General features: G+C 43.7%; 1 protein-coding gene across 1 annotated transcript in view; it reads right to left on the reverse strand.

Annotated features, from left to right (window-relative positions):
• The window catches only part of EPHB1 (EPH receptor B1), a 453,280-nt gene that overhangs the window by 64,053 nt on the left and 371,841 nt on the right, over window positions 1–17,386 (reverse strand). Inside the window, exon 10 of the mRNA XM_073023598.1 lies at window positions 9,242–9,364. Coding sequence (XP_072879699.1) covers window positions 9,242–9,364 — 123 coding nt within the window. The remainder of the gene's footprint in view (window positions 1–9,241; window positions 9,365–17,386) is intronic.

Consider the following 17,386-nt stretch of genomic DNA (forward strand, 5'->3'; position numbering starts at 1 on the left):
ATTGGATGTTGGCGGGTCCTTCATTTCTCCAGAACTTAGCTTTCTCATTGCTATACAATAAAAAGAAGTGACCAACTGTCTTGCCTTACTAACAGGGTGTTGGGAGAAGTCTAGGAGAAAATGCTTTGTAAACTACAAATTGTTTGAAACACTTGTGGGTGGTTATTTATTTATTTATTTATTTTTTGAGACAGAGACTTGCTATATCGCCCAGGCTGGATTGCAGTGGCATGATCTCAACTCACTGCAATCTCAGCCTTCCGGGTTCAAGCAATTCTCCTGCCTCAGCCTCCCACCACCACGCCCGACTAATTTTTATATTTTTAGCAGAGACGGCAGTTCACTATGTTGGCCAGGCTGGTCTTGAACTCCTGACCTCGTGATCTGCCCACCTCAGGCCCCCAAAATCCTGGGATTACAGGTGTGAACCATCACGCCTGGCCTTTATTTATTTATTTATTTTTTAGATAGTCTCACTCTGTTGCCCAGGCTGGAGTACAGTGATGTGATCTCGGCTCACTGCCACCTCCACTTCCCAGGTTCAAGTGATTCTCCTGCCTCAGCCTCCCAAGTAGCTGGGATTACAGGCTTGTGCCACCACTCCTAATTTTTGTATTTTTAGTAGAGACAGGGTTTCTCCATGTTGACCAGGCTGGTCTCGAACTCCGGACCTCGGGTGATCTGCCTGCCTCAGCCTCCCAAAGTGCAGGGATTACAGGCATGAGCCACCAGGCCAGGCCTGTTTTAAAAAGACAAAACAGAAGTAGGTAGTCAGGAGGGAGAGTGCAGAGCGGGGGCTCTCACCAGAAGAGAAAAGAGAGGAAAAGGAGGTTTCAGCAGCCTTTTGAGACTTATGGTGACTGATCTAAGACACATCAGAGCTTTCTGCCAGGGGACATGGTGAAGTTTCCCTGCCAGCTGCCTGAGCATGGAGGGTGTCTTCAGGTAAGCCTAGGATGCTAAAGTCTGGGCTTCTGGTCTTTGAGCACACCACAGCCTATAGCCTTATAGAGAGGTGGGAGTCAATGGGCATATTGCTATTATTAATAACAAACAGGAAATCAAGATCGTGTGTCACTTACAATCTAAGAAATTGCTGTTGCCTGTGATCTTTGACTTCAGTTTAATATAGTATCTACAAGAAACTATTTTTGCTTTTTGATAATTGTCCTGCAATTAGGGCCAGGACTTGATGTCTGTGCTACTTCGATTCACCATCATCTGAACTCTAAAGAGCTTCCTTTTACATGAGCTCCAAATCATGGCCATAACGTTTTCATTTTTAATAAAAATTCATAATACCTAGAAAATATTTCTAGCAATTCAAGAATTAACATTATATTTAAAACAGACACTTAAAGGAAACGATTGTGCTGGGGAGTGGTTGTGGTTGATTCTTTTCACACACATTCTTTACTGACAGTAAATGCGGCCAGCCTAATTTTGGTCCGACTGGACTCTGATTGGCACATATCTTTGTGGCTGACATTGGGTGCTCTCCTATAGCCAAACATCTATTTGGTTAGGACCCAGATCCAGCTGTAGGCCAGTCTAGTGGCCGATGTGCTCAGCAGTGGTTCTCGAACTGTGGTTCTTGACCAGTAGCATCAGTATCACCTAGGAACTTGTTAGAAAATGCACTTTTCCAAAACCCACCTAGACCCACAGCATCAGAAGTTCAGTAGGTGGGGCCTGTGACCCGGGTTTTAGCAGCCTCCAGGTGATTCTAATGCCTGCTTCATCTGTTTGAGAATCTGGCCCTCAAGACTGTCAGTTGAGGGTAATTTAACCAATTTCTGTGCGTTTCCTCCCAGACAGCTGCTGAAATTATTCCCTACAAGTTTCAGCTCCTTGCCAATTCCTCTTTCCCACCTTCCTTGACAAAATGAGGAAGAGAGAAAAAGTGGTTCAGCAGCATTAAATGCTTCAACTATTATACGTAAAATCAGAAGAAAAGAATTCTCAATTTTTGAAAACGAAACATTCACCTACCAGCAGATATTTCAAGCAGTAGCTGCTGGTTGTGCACAGCTCAAATCTACACAGAATTGCACTTTTTTAAAAAAAGCAGCATTCTGAAGTCAAAAACTGCCTTGGGGGAAAAAAAAGGAAAGTGGAGCTACTAGTTACTAATTCAAGCTTACACCAGAAATGGAATTTTTAAAGAATACATTTAAACTAGGTTTTAAAGCATGATTTCAAGCAAGTTTTAACACACTAGCCTGTGCAAGATAAATGAGTTATGGCTAAACCAGGGAGAGCAGAACCATGGTACACACTCCACCACTTCCTGACCCTGCACAGGGGACAGACATTATTAGTTGATCACAACCATCGTCAGCCTTTCACCAGAGCTCCTCAGATACTCATCACCAGACCACTGAGTTGGCACATGAGATGGAACCTGCTTGCCAGCCATGGTATTCACAATACCTAATATCTAGGGAGGGAGGGAAAATGGTTTTCTCTTTTCTTGTAAGTTTTTATAGTTGTTAGACAACTGCATACCTATATATCACATGTGTGTATATATCTTCACACACATACATACATTTATATTTTATATGTAATTAGCTTATTTTCATGAGCAAGCACTTATAATTAAAGATGCTAAATATCTCAGTCCTTGTACTTCCTAATGCTGATAATCGATCACACTTAGAAGAAGAGAACCAGAAGACAGGACCAGGGTATTCTATGAGGACCATGCTCTCTCCAGGGCATGTGGGACAGTCTTTGTAGCATCACAATAGAGTAATAATGAATTCTAGGACAGTATCACAATTCCCAACGAAGAGGCTTGAGTATTCCAAACTGCTAGACAGAAGCAATGGGTATTCCAAACTGCCATCAGAAGCAATGCCTCTGTATACTGAGCCGCTCTTTTCCACAGCAACGAGAGTGGCAGCTAGCCACTCTGTAACTATATGCAACAGCCCAAGGGTTACATTCATGTGAGGGTTACATTCTCCGGATCTAGATCAGCTCTAGCTGGGTTTAAATTCTAGCCCTACCATAAACTTAACTGGCAGCACAACTTTCGGCAAGCTATCCTCTTAATGTTGATTTCCTTACTAGTTACAAGAAAATATACATGTGTACACACACATATGCTCTAACTCACAGAGCAATAAGAGAGTTAAGTGAGACACATGCTTGTGAAGGATGTAGAGTATTGTCAGACACATGGTGAGTGTTCAAGAGATGCTAGCTTCTTTGACTATGTTCCTGAAGACATGTCTATGATTTCCTCTCCTAGAAATGCTTCTTGCCGTAACTCCTATTCAACGTGGAGCTACCCTCATGCTGCCTATCTGCACTCTGAATGACCCTAGGACTGTCAAACTTGCTAGTGACCTTTCTGCCAAATCATCCCCAAGGAAACCTGGGCCTTTGTTGGCCTCACAGATGACTCCATCCCCATCCACACATATCACATATTCCCTCATCCCAACTATTCTCACACAGCCCTTTCACTGCAGGCTTCCTTCTTCCAGACAATCATCCATTCCTGGAAATGTTGAATCAATAGCTGCTAGAGTCAGAGGGGAACGTATTTATTAATGAAAATACAAATGGCATGTCTTCTTCTGGCAACAACTTCTGGTGACACCTTTACCTACGTAGTCATGCTTAGGCTGTTGCATACAGTTATACGGGTTTCACACTGCACAACCCAGGAGTGCCATTCAAGCTTTAGAGCCCTGACTCATGTTCTGGGCAAGTCTACTGATCAAACTGACCAGAATTAACCAATACATTGGAGTTGACCTATGAGATGACGCCTGATAGTCAGACTCATGGTAACAATAAGCTGATATTCTCTGAACATATCAAGGTAACCTGCTGCCCTCTGTAAAGATACTTCAATTACTCTCATTGTCTGCAGTGAGAAGAGGAAGGGTCAGCTTTCCTTCACTCAACTGGGCCACTTTCAGAGCATCAGATGATTCATGATCTCATGCCACCTCTCTAGTCTCTCTTCATTCTCCCAAACACTATCTAGTTCTCCAGATTTTTAACACTGCCATGTTCTCCCACCAAGAACCTACTTTCATTTGCCATATATAACAAATATTCAATTGAGCCATGCACTAGGCAGGTACCAGACCAACAAAACACATACATTCCTTTGCTCCCACAGAACTTTGAGCCTTGTGAGGCAAGATGGACATTAAACAAATGATTACTTAATAATTAATGATTTATTATTGTCTTCTTGGGTGGTATCACACCTGGCTCACAATTATTATATTTTTATTTCTTTGATCAACATTTGCAACAACTTTAGGAGAAACTTTGGCAGTTGATGAAACTCTTCAGCCTCACAGTTTCTTAATTGTCCTCCATGGGTCTTCACTCACATGCACAACTGCCACTCCCCACACCCTGGGTGCCAGGCAGCCTTCCTCTCCCTTAACCTGAGGCCCCTCATTTCTGATCACAGCCTCCATGCTACCACTCCCCATCAACTCCAGGCACCAAGCCCACTGGTCACTCCATTCATCACATTCATTTGGGTATACTCCAGTTTGGATAAGTTTAGTCACTTAAATGCAGCCTCGATCCTAGCATCAACCATCTCAAAGCCTCTCTGTACCATCTAAACAAAACCCCACAACCTCCAAGGTTTTACCCATTCTTTCCCATCCCCCTCTTCCAGTCCAATCCAAGCAGAGCATTTATAGGATTCGGCTCACTAGAACGTTGGCCCTTTCACCCACCCTGCTATGAAACCTATTTTCTATGGGATAAAATTCATATAGCAGCCTCTGGATCTCTAGATCTTGGCCTGATTCTCCAGATTTAGTGTTCAATACTTAACCACAGGAAATCCCTCCTCAGCAACTTTCTTTCCCCTTGTTCTCAGGATGTGACATACAATGTCAGTCCATCCAAAGCCTTCACAACCTCAGGGGCCACTTTGTTCCCTCTTCCCTGAGTCCTCTCCTGCCATCAAGCCTTCTCTCCCATCTCCAGGGTTACACATTCTCGGGGCCCTCCTCTGAGCTCTCAATCACTGCCTTCCTCTCACTGAGTGGCATTGAATGTCTGCGCTTTAGACAATAACCCCTGCATGGCAGGACTTGTTAGGCATTGAGTGTATTTTTCCAGCATCCCCCGCCCCCTCCAGTCACATACACAGAAACAATGTTTATTGAATAAAGTTCTTTCTGAACTCTAAACATAATCCCTCCTGCAACAAACATAGCCTTCTCCTCTGGCTCTATATTTAGCAGGTGCAGGGTGGTTCTTCTGCAACCTCTTTGAAATAACTTTACACAGTCTGGAGGGTGGGGGTGTGCTTACAAGTGTTCAACTACCAGCTCTCCAGGAAGGAAGGAAGAAGGGAGGGAGGGAGGGAGGGAGGAAAGGAAGGGAGGGAAGGAGGGAGGGAGGAAGGAAAGAAGGAAGGGAGGGAGGAAGGAAGGAAGGAAGGAAGGAACGAAGGAAGGAAGGAAGGAAGGGGCTCATGATTTGTAGCATTTGCCAATTTCCATAGTGTAAACACTCCCACTGTGATTGATGTCAAGAAGAAAGAAAGGAAGAAAGAGAGAAAGAGAAAGAAAGAAAGAAAGAAAGACAGAGAGAGAGAGAAAGAAAGAAAAGAAGGAAGGAAGGGAGGAAAGAAGGGAGGGAGGGAGGGAGGGAGGGAGGGAGGGAGGAAGGAAGGAAGGAAGGAAGGAAGGAAGGAAGGAAGGAAGGGGCTCATGATTTGTAGCATTTGCCAATTCCCATAGTGTAAATACTCCCACTATGATTGATGTCAAGAAGAAAGAAAGGGCTGGGCGTGGTGACTCACGCCTGTAATCCCAGCACTTTGGGAGGCTGAGGCGGGTGGATCACGAGGTCAGGAGATCGAGACCATCCTGGCAAACATGGTGAAATACCATCTCTACTAAAAATACAAAAAAAAAAAAAAATTAGCCGGGCATGGTGGCGGGCGCCTGTAGTCCCAGCTTCTCAGGAGGCTAAGGCAAGAGAATGGCGTGAACCTGGGAGGCAGCGGAGCTTGCAGGGAGTGGAGATCGCGCCACTGCACTCCAGCCTGGGCGACAGAGTGAGACGCCATCTCAAAAAAAAAAAAAAAAGAGAAAGGGAGAGAGAGAGAGAGAAAGAGAAAGAAGGAAAGAGAGAGAAAGAGAGAAAGAAAGAGAAAGAAAGAAGGAAGAAAGAAGGAAGGAAGGAAGGAAGGGAGGAAGGGAGGAAGGGAGGAAGGGAGGAAGGGAGGAAGGGAGGAAGGGAGGAAGGGAGGAAGGGAGGAAGGAAGGGACAAATAGAGGGCAGGCTCAGGATTTGTAGCATTTGCCCATTCCCACAGTGTAAATACTTCTACTATGGCGATGTCAAGCTACCAAAATGATGTCTCTGAACATGGGGCTAGAAACAGATGTGCATAATTGGCTCTTGCAAGCTACCGCAGGCTGTCCAGCACAGCATGTCCACTGCTGGGAGGTCATATTCACTATCCTTCTTAAATCATTTAGTTTTCCTCTCTGTCACTATCTCATTCTCTCACATGCCTCATGAAAACTTACTTTTTTCTACTAGTGTTTATTCTTGAAGACTCAGGCCAGAGGTCATTCTTTGCAGAGCCTTTCTGACATGCCCAGCCCCTCCTAGAACAGTAAGCTGGATGCTGCTCTGTGCTGGCCCCACACTTTGCATAATACATGCCTGTGTGGATGGTGTGGAATAATTAACCGTTACTGGCCTGATTTTTTCCCACTAAATCTGTCAGACCTCTGAGTCTGTTTATTCGCCTCTGGAACTCCACATCTAGCAAATAAGAAGTATTCAGGAAAAGCCTGAGGGAAGAAGAGGAGGGAGGGAGAGAAAAAAATAAAGGAAGAATAAAGAACTTGTGGTTCTTCTTTTCATGTTTTGTTGCCATTTTGCAACCCAAGTTTCACCCTGCTTCAAGTATTTCAAGTGACTAAGAGAAACATTGCCAGTTACATGGCATAAATCTTACCTTAACATATTCCTTACTTTTGAAACAATTTGACCTCCACGCCAGCTCTTTTAGCACTGAAGAGTCAGCCTCAGTGGGGCAGGGTATGAGGGAAATGAGAATGATGACAGAGGAGAAAAGGACCTGGAAAAAAAACTGGTTCCCTGCAGGAGTGTATTCTGTTAAAATTGCATAAAGTTATGCACAGTAAGTTAATATCCACAGGGATTCACTCTGGGATATTCTGAATTACAAGGAGATGGGTCTCTCCTAGAGAGTGGTCAGCAGTAACTGGGAAGAGGTCTTTATGCCATGCTACTGGGCATCATAGAAACTACTAAATGCATAATTTCTCCCCAATACCACGTGAGTCATGGAGAGGACTGAACCTTCTCTGAGCAGAATGCACAAACATGGCAGCACTGGCAAATGCTACACACAAATGGAGGTGAAGGATGGGGCAGAACTATCAATTATCCTTTTACGGGCATCCAGCAGCTGGTGAGCTCACCCCAAATTGTAACTATCCAGGAGGGTCATAAAGTGAGAAGGCTCTTTACTCCTCCTCTGACAAAGGCAGGCGGGGGTGGGGCTGATGTGTGCTCTCTGGGATGAAATACAGTCCAGAACACACCACTCTAAGCACATGACATAAATAACAACATTAAAGTCACTAACACCATTACCACAAGCCATAACAACAATTAATAACGCAAGCAAACAGAGTGCAGGACTGAAAGCCTGCCCCCCCCCCAAAAAAAAAACACTCTTTGATGTTTACTGGAGAAATCTGAGCCCCTAAGAGTTATCCAATTTATCTGGTACCCAGCCTTCCAAGGCATGATCCTTAAATATGTCAGCATCTAAACAGGAAGACAAAATTATTTGCACAGAAGTGAAAGTCGTGGCTCAGTAACATTCTTAATGTAAAAGTCAATGGGATATGTATAAACTCATGTGGATCTGAGTCTGGTGACCCAACTGAAACTCCTGAAGGGTTGGCAGGAGCAGGTGGTGTGTCATTTCCCAGCACCCACCACACATATGCTGAAAGAAGTGTGAGGACGAAGTTATTCAAGAGGGAAACCAGAGCAGGAAGATGGCGGCCTAATGGGGCAGAATCTCAAATGTGACTTCCAATTTCACAGATGGCTTTTTGACCCCTGAGTGCATTAAGAGAGCAGTGAACAGAAGGATGGTGACATTCCCCCTAAAGATAATATATGAAGTAGCTATAAGACTTTGACTAAACATATTTTATTGAGTTAAAATATTACTGAGAGAGGCAATTCCATGGCTTTCCCAATAATGATATGAATAAAGCACTTCTAGATCCAAGAACCTAAAAAAGATGACAGCATATTAGTGAAGAGAGCTTGGACCATGGCTAACAAGAACTGAAGAGGAAGAAAAGAAGAAGAATGTTATAGAAGAAAATAAACAAATTTAACACATCTTTTAAGAAGGTTTATAAGACACAGGAATGAGATTTCTTTTAATGATATTTTGAGATGTTTTATCTGATTTACATTAATAAGGCTAGGTCCGTTACCAAATTGACTCAACTACTAGCCCATTAAAGGAAGACGAAAATTCTAGATCAGTCTTAGGTATGATTTCCTGAGAGCATCTCAGGCAGTAAGTTTCACGCTGGGCTGGGTTTCTATTCCAGTGCAGGAAGGTGGATGATGGCACACACATTTCCTGAGAGTGAAATTTGTCTTGTGTTGTTACCAGCTATACCGTAGACTTTTTGTAAGAAAAAAAAAAAAAAGAAGGCTATAGGTTGACTTTATTCTGGAAACAGTGGTCTCTCTTCTACTCATCATGGTCTGTCTTCAAATTCATGTACATAGGAAATGGAGAACTTACAGTATGGCAAGATATCTTGACTTTAAGGCATTGAGATATCATTGTTAGTAAGTGGAATACTAAAAATGTAGATTTCTTTCAAAGCCTTCTCAACTAAGTACCTTCTGTCTCTCTCCTTATCTGCATTTGGTGGTCCATTTCCAGAGTTATTTCTGAATCTATAAAACTGCAGCTGACTTTTCTGCAACAACAGACAAGCCTGGCCACCATGGTCAAGGTCCCCAAAGATCCCAAGTGATGTTTTCTCTCTGTCCTAGATACACACGTAGATAGTTCAGACTCATCTTCTGAGGAGAAAGAAGATAGAAGCTCTCCTCCTAATGGGGTCTTTCATACTGAAAGAGACCATCTAGGTGGTGGAAAGAAGATATTTGGACACAAGGAGAACAGAAATAAGACAGGGAAGAGCCATACCTGCTCCGATGACCTCTTCAATTTTCACAAAAGATACATCAATCTCCTTGGCGAACTCCCGGACAGCTTCGTTGGGATCCTCATAAGTGAAGGGGTCAATGTAGATCTTCATCCCTGGGGAGCCTTGTTGGAGGAGATAAGCAGGGTTAACATCCCAAAGAGGACACAGCTGTCATTCAGCACTGCTGATGTCACCAACACTAAGGGCATTCCTGGGAGGAGCTCTCTTACACACCAGGCTGCAACCTTTCTCTGCCTCTCCTCCTCTTGCTGGGCCTCCCCATTTCCCTTCCTTCTGGGTCATTCTAGACTGATTCTCTGTTCTCTACTTCTCCTCCATATTTTCTTCTTTTTTTCTGAACTTTTGATGAAATGTGGAGCAGATTACTTATAAGTGACAGATCAGGACCAGTTCCCACACCGGGCGCTCACAGAAAGCAAGGAAGCTGATTGATGCCAACCAAATGCATTAGCAGAAAAGTGGTGGTAAAATGGTAGGGTAGATATCAATATTTATCAACTTGACAACTTTCCTGAGTGGAGGCCACTGTTAAGGTTATAACTGACGGCTGTGGTGCAGGGCTGTAAGAGGGATGAGGATGGATTTTTTTTTTTTTTACAAAGAAAGAAATTGCTGTTAGAAAAACCTGGAGATGGAAGTGCCAAGACGGTATACCAGAAGAGAAAATGTGAAGAGAAAAACTTAGAAAATACTAATAGAGAAAAGAGCAAAGTCTACATAGAAAAAATGAGGTGGTATGAAAGAAAAATGGTGATTGAATCTTCATGCCTTCGGACACACTGAAGTATGAAAAACAAATAAAATGGTGAATGAGAAATACATAAAGGAATATAGACCTTGTCACTGATATATACAGTGGCAAGATAAATAGGTGTGCATGGGGACAAAATAGAGAATTGTCACTGCAGAAAAAATACATTCAAAAAGTAGAGGAGAGGGAACAAAAAAAGGAAATGGAACCCAAGAAACAAATGCATTCATTCACAATGTAATTTTTCAACACGTTTGATATGTCATTAGGCAAAGTACAGGAATTGTTTACATGGTGGTGGGTGGTGGAAAGGCTGAGGCTTCGAAGGTCAAATGACATGGTCGGGTATCACAGCCTTGGGAAGAGTAGGGGCTTTCCCTGCCAGGTACTGCTGTCTCATTCAAGAAACAGTCAGGTCAGCAGGGGCAAGCAGGCCTAAAAAAGCCACCCTGCAGGGTGCAGGGACTGGGGCGCAAGGCTGAGGTTAGGCCTCAGGTTTCACGAGCTCCATTTTAGCACCTCCCTCCTCTTCATGTCCCCCACCCCTCACCACTGCAGCTTGTTCCCTGGTGACCCCCAGCTCTAGTTTTGACATTTTCCATCCAAAAATCTTCTGATGGCTCTATAACTCCCCTAAACTGGTATTGCTTGGTCACCAATTCAGGCAAGGAATGGAAATACTAGAGTGTAATCCAAATGAAGACGGAAGATACAGCAAATCATTGAGGGGAATTTTTATTTTTATTTTTATCTTTTTTTTTATTTTTTGAGATGGAGTCTTGCTCTGTCGCCCAGGCTGGAGTGCAGTGGTGTGATCTTGGCTCACTGCAACCTCTACCTCCCGGGTTCAAGCGATTCTTCTGCCTCAGCCTCTTGAGTAGCTGGGATTACAGGCGTGCACCACCACACCTGGCTAATTTTTGTATTTCTAGTAGAGATGGGGTTTCACTATCTTGGCCAGGCTGGTCTTGAACTCCTGACCTCATGATCCACCTGCCTTGGCCTCCTAAAGTGCTGGGATTACAGGCGTGAGCCACTGCGCCTGGCCTGAGGGGATTATTTTTTAAGATAAGGAGGGCCGGGTGTCCTGTCCAGAAGAACATTTTTTTTCTGAAAGATGAGTTATTCCCAGTCACTTGTTTTAGGGTTGTTCACATCATTCCAGAAGGCTCCTCGAAAGCTTTGAGAGGACACTGACTTGGGAATATATAGACTGAAATGTGGACAAAGCAAATTGAGAGATCCTCACCTTTATGTAGAATATTCTAGTCCCTAGGATGGGATATGAGGGATGTGTGTACGTAGGAAGACTTCTGCTTTAACAACAGTGGACAAAGTAAAACAGAGATGGGGGTGCCAGGCCTTTTTCATTTGTTATAAAGAACAAGTGAAGAGTAAGAACAGACAAACCAGATTGGAAGCATATAGAGAACCCCAGTCAGCATCTCCAGGCCACCCCATCTTACCTTGGGTTCTCCCAGAAGCAGCCCTAGAGGCAAGATTTTTGAAAGTAAGTGGCTTATCTGGGTGGTGATCCCAAGAAGTACCTGAGATGAGAAAGGATGTAAGATAGAGAAAGGAAGGTAGCCTGTAAGAGGTGGGTTCTCAAGCCACTGACCATGTGGGTCACTGAGCAGGCCTAATTTCCCTGAGATTCACATCTAAACAATGTCTAGGTTAGCACATGCTTCAGAGTTGGGCCACCTTGGGGTCGAGGGAGCTGTGATATTTCCACACAATTGGTCAGGGGCTGCTTGGCCTGTTGTACGGTTGGGCAGGGGAGGCTCCAGGGCCAGGGAAAGCAGTCAGGCAAAGCAACACTGATGCCGCAGGTGGAAGCCAGCTGATGTGCAACTGGCATCAACAGATGCACTCAGAATGTAAAAGGGACAGCAGGTCAGTGTCAACAAGCTGTGACTTCTCCCAGACTGTATGCCGTGGTGAGAGGAGGTAAAGAGCCCAGATGCTAGGACCCAAAGGTAAGGTCAGGACCCCCAAACCTTTTACTAGCCATGTGTAATGTGACAAGTCGGCACACATCTCTTAGCATGGTTTCCTCCAAGGTGGCTGTGAGATTAAAGAACATATTGCTGATGACATACCTAGCACAGTGCCTGATGTACAGTGATGACTCACTGACTGATAGACTTGTTATATCATCAGTAAATTGTTCTAGGAAGTGTTTGGGGAGGTAGGAAGAGGAAGCAAGCGGAGGGTGGGCAGTGGGGGTTGTAAGCCGCTTAGGGTTATATTAGTTACTTTAAAAATAACTACCTTGTTATTTTAGATCAAAGGCTTTTGAACGATGTATGCTAAGCTGTCCTACAGGAACTCTTCCATGGAAACTAATTAAACAATCTAGAATATGCGGTAATGAATGGTTTGCAAGTAAAGACATACATAAGGATGAATGGGAAAGGATTCTGAGTTAATGAGTTTTACAGATATTGGCCCCAATCAGTTCAAGGAAGGAGCTATTCCCAGAAGGGAAAGGGCTCATCTCTTAATGATGCCAGGATTCTTTTGGGCCAGGAAGGTGCAAATAAGTACACATAAATGGAACAAAGTCTGCACTGTGAAGATGGGTGCACTTTACTGATGAAGAGAGGTGTGCTGCTTTGCTAGCTTGTAGAATTAAGAAGTATGTGTGTGCGTGTGTGTGCACACACATATGTGATGTCTCAGCTGCTGTTCTGGAGCCATGGGCTTTGGTGTCACTGAGGTCTTTCACCAGAAGCCAAGTAGACTGCCTGGAGTAGTGATGCAATGTCAATTTAGAACATCTTAATGGCTGCATTTATGCAACCATTAGACTCAGTACCCATTTTCGCTGAAATTGAGGAAAGCATTGTCACATTGAAGAAGGGAAACTGAAAAAGTGAATCATTGGTCTAACAAATGGTTCAAACTCAATGACTTTCCCCTAAGGTCTGATAGGGTGGGCCGAGAAAGTGGCTTTGGTGTTGCTCCTCTGCGGGAGGCAGTAGTCTGTGTTCTAAATTGGGAGAGTGACTTAGTTGAGCACTCACAACCCAGCACGTAAGGGCTCCCCCTGCATCCACCTCATCTCAGAATGACGCATCTTCCTAGACCTCTCTCCTGCAGTACAGTTAGCCTTTCCAAATCTTAGAAGATGATGAGGGAAAAAAAAGTCTTTAGCTAGGCAGAACAGGTCATTTGTCTTTTGGCTCATTTTGTGTTTCTGCATAAATCCTACATCAGCCTGTTCCTGCTCCCACTTGCCAGTGAGCAGTTTTTAATTATCAGGAAAATGGTGTTTAGTGCAATGAATCATCAGACAGTGAACAAGGAATTCAAGTCAGCTACAGAGTCGGGCACGGCCAAACATTTAGAGACAGGGCTCAGAAAACGTTCTCAGATTTGTGAGTGTTGGGGAAATATTATTAGTGGCGGTAATAATAATATCAGATGTAATATATCCCTATAACGTAAAGCATTTTATAGTAGTCTGTACTATGCTTTATAGTATCATTATTGCTAATGTAAATATTGTTAACATATTTATATTTTATAGTTTCCAATTATTTTCATCATAGGTTACATACCTGTGGCACAAAAATATTAATGTATGGATTAAACTGCTGATTATTAGTACCTCAAAAGAGAGAAAAATCTTTAATTTTGTGTTCTTTTAATTTATTAATTTCGATTAAAGATCTAATTTGCAGACATCTATGTTCTTTGACCTAAAAATTCACTTATGCTATAGTTAAGATAAACTACAGCCTTAAAGGACCATAGTCTCAGGAGAATTACCAAATCTTAAACATGAACCAAGCCTTTATATTAGGTTTGGGGAGAAATGATTTAGCCACTGTCCAGAACCTTGTCACATGGAATGGAGTAGTTCTTGAAGTTCTTGAAGCAGAAGAAACTTCTGACCATTGTCAAAGACCCGCATCAGTAGATCAGGATGCTCTCAAAAGTGAAAAGGCTGGGACATGTCTCTGGAGATGTCGCAGACATGTAGAGTGTATCTGAAAAGTGGGGGAGACCCTTTACAAGCGCCAGGGTCTCAGGGAAGAGCAGAAGAGGGCTGGAAAGAGCCATTTTAAACAGTAGGTGATATTTGGGGATTGAAAGCTGGAGGGAGAGGAGTGAATGCTTCCATCCAGGCCTCCTGTGCATTCAGGAAGTACAAAATCAATACCATGGACATCTTAGTGGAGACCACGAATACCCACATGGCTCCAGGGGTGCCAGGAAAAACCTGGCACTTCCAAGCTGGTGGAGGATGCCTAGAATTCCACAGTATGGTTTCAGAGGTAGCACATTAGGCTGTGTTTAGTCATTAATATTTTTGTGTCCCAGCAGGTTTGAATAGGCCCATGAGAAAGTGTGGCTTTTTGTTCTTTACTCTGGATTCAAGGCAGACGATGTCATTTTTGTGATTCCCCTAAATTTGGTTCAGATATTTAAGCACAAGGGGTTTTACGTGTTCGGAGATCTTTACAGGGACTTCATCCAATCTTCTGCCTCAGTATGTTGATCATCCCTTTTCCTCAACACTAATTAGGACTCCAAACCAGCACTGTGCTAAGAACTGTGGAAGCTATCAGCAAAACAAAGTTCACAAGGTTCTTTAGGCAATCAAGATATGAAATAACTGGAGAACAGTGCTGGATAGTCTTAGATCAGGAGCCCACATCTGGAAATGGGTTGCAAGTGCTGCAGAGACCAGAAAAGGCAGAGGCTATGGGTGCCAGTCTTCAGGGTCAGAATCCTGAAAACACCAGAACTCAGCTTAAGCCTGAAAGAACAAGTGCACATCGCATTGTACTGGAAAAGGAGAAGCCTGGAGTGTTGTGAGCCACAGCTAACGGAGCCCTGGCAGTGCATGAGTGGGGAGAGTGACACCAGCTTGAATGTGGAGGTAATCAGTGATAGTCAGAAGCATGGGAAGGCCTTGGTTACCAATAGAGGCATTAGGATTGATGTCATGGGACACACAGAGCTGACAATGGTTCCATCAGCAGGGGATGGATGTACTGAAAGTGGGGCATTGGGGGGCTCATTTTGCTGGCAAGCTGCAGCATTTGTAGGTAGTGTGGGGAAGGTGCTGGAGGTTGGAAAAATAGCTATGAGGTTGTTATTTAATGCTAATTCAGGTGCAAGATAACGGAGTTTTCAACTGGAGTGCTGCAACAAGAACAGCAGAAGAGACAAGACAAATTTCAAGGGAAGAAGTGGCTGCAGTTGATGAGCAGTCAGACGTGGGGAATTAGGGAGGGACAAGATGAATCCAAGTCAATGCCAAGACTTCTAGAATCACATGGCACTATTAACCAGGTGAAGGACTTTTGGAAAGAAATCCTATTGTAAGAGGTGCTGGTACATATGGTTTTAGACTTTGGATGTACAAATGAAATATGCAGGTGCTTAGAAGCTGGTCAGAAAACTCGAACTGAAAACAGAGTCAGAAGAGTGGAACTGGAGTTGTGGGTTTGGGAGGCACATGGGTCGTAGCTGAAAGGCTGGAGACTGGGCAGTTTCTTGGAGTAAACCTACTAGTGAAGGCTGAAGAGCACTAGAAATAGTTTGCCCCAGCTACCTCTGAGGGTTAAGACCAGGACAATGGGTGGTCATCTTTTTCCACAAGAGCAGGGATCATGGGTGCCCAGCCAGTGCTTGAGGAAGAATCCAGGAGAGGACCCTCAGGGCAGACAAGGCAGACTGGAAAAGCAGTGGGTGGGAGGAGGACCTTCCTGACACATTGTGTTTGGGGGTTTTACCACATTTTTGGGATCTGCTCCAAAAAACAGTTATTGCTGAACATCTATCTCCCAAAGAAGAAAAGTAGACCACAGCTGCTTCCTCTTGAGGAAAGTATTTCAGAAAAAAAGCTTAACAACTCTCTGCTTTGTGGGCATCAATGACCGGGACAGGCAGGTACTTCCCAGCAAGGCCCACTGATTCTGGGTCACTGAGGAGTTGTTGGGAAGCTGAGGGCAAAAGCTGATGATCTCAGGACCAAAAGAGTTAACATAGTTTCTTGAGTCTCTGGCTTAGAGCCAACAGCAGACACATGGGTGAATCTAGCTCATAAAATTTATTTGCCATTTAATAAGCCCCCACTGTAAAGTCAGCCACCTTTAGTACCAAGGAGCCTTTCCTCCTCTCCCAATAAGTCTTCATTTACTCTTCTCAGTGACTAATGCTCTGGTTACCCTCCAGAAGAGGGAGCCAAAATTGCCAGTCTGTCTCCTTCCTCCAGGGACACACCTGACCTGCACTTTGGTTCCCGAGGTGATTTCTTCTGGGCTGGATGCTGTGCCCCTTGCAATTCTGAAATACAGGCACCACCCAGAATCCAGAAACTGGGCGTGGAATCTTGGAACTAGACATGTTTCTGGGTGTAATTTCATCCAACATCCTGTCTAAAGCAGAAATCTTCTCTCTAGCATCCTTTACTGACAGCTCTCTAGTCTCTGCTTGAATAGGAACAGAGAACACACACCTCCCTGCAAGGCAGACTGTCTCTTTGCTGGACAGCTCTAGTGAGGAAGCAGTGCACTTACAATGAATAAATCTGGCCTACTTTGATATTTCACTTGACGGTGCCATTTAATCTCATGAAGCCAACAACATCTTTCTTTTGCCATAATGCCATTACACTGGATGATGACTTCCATGTCCCTGCCTGGGTGTCTGCAGCACTGAACAATGGCATTTCCAAGTCTCTTTGATAGCAGATCAGAACTTGCCACTGATCCACAAGCAAGTTGCTCTCTTCTGGACAGGCACTTTGCAGACAATGTCCTTCTTGAAATAGGATCCCAGAACTAACATCACTCTAGATGTGTTCTTACCACAGTATCTTCCCACACAGAAGATACTGTTTATATATCACCTTTTCTGATCTGAACCCTAATCAAGACCACAGAGTCAGACAGATCTGAATTTTAAACCTTGTTTTGCAAATCATTAATTCCACAACTCTCAACAGGTGACTTGTTCTCTCTGAGGCTTTGTTTCTTCATATGCAAAATGAACCTCATGGGGCTGTTAGGAGGATGAAACTAGTTAATATATGTAAAGTGGTTAACACAGTAAGTGTGCAATACTGGTGGTTATTAGTATTATACTGCATCAATAACATTGCTTGGATTTTAATCAGCTATATATCACTGATATTAAGAATGTGGTCAACTAAATCATCTTTTTCACACAAATAAACAGCAAGTTAGGTCTCCTATTTGCACTGCTTTATTTTTGTTTTAACCTAAACACTAGATTCCAGATTTATCCTGCTAACATTTTGTCTTACAGATTTCAAATTAGCATTCAAAGCTGTTGGATAGTTCTGAATTTTGATTCATCTTCTCTGGTGTTAGTTATGCTCTCCAACTGT

The sequence above is a fragment of the Chlorocebus sabaeus genome, chromosome 15 (assembly GCF_047675955.1).
Source record: "Chlorocebus sabaeus isolate Y175 chromosome 15, mChlSab1.0.hap1, whole genome shotgun sequence".
NCBI lineage: Eukaryota > Metazoa > Chordata > Mammalia > Primates > Cercopithecidae > Chlorocebus > Chlorocebus sabaeus.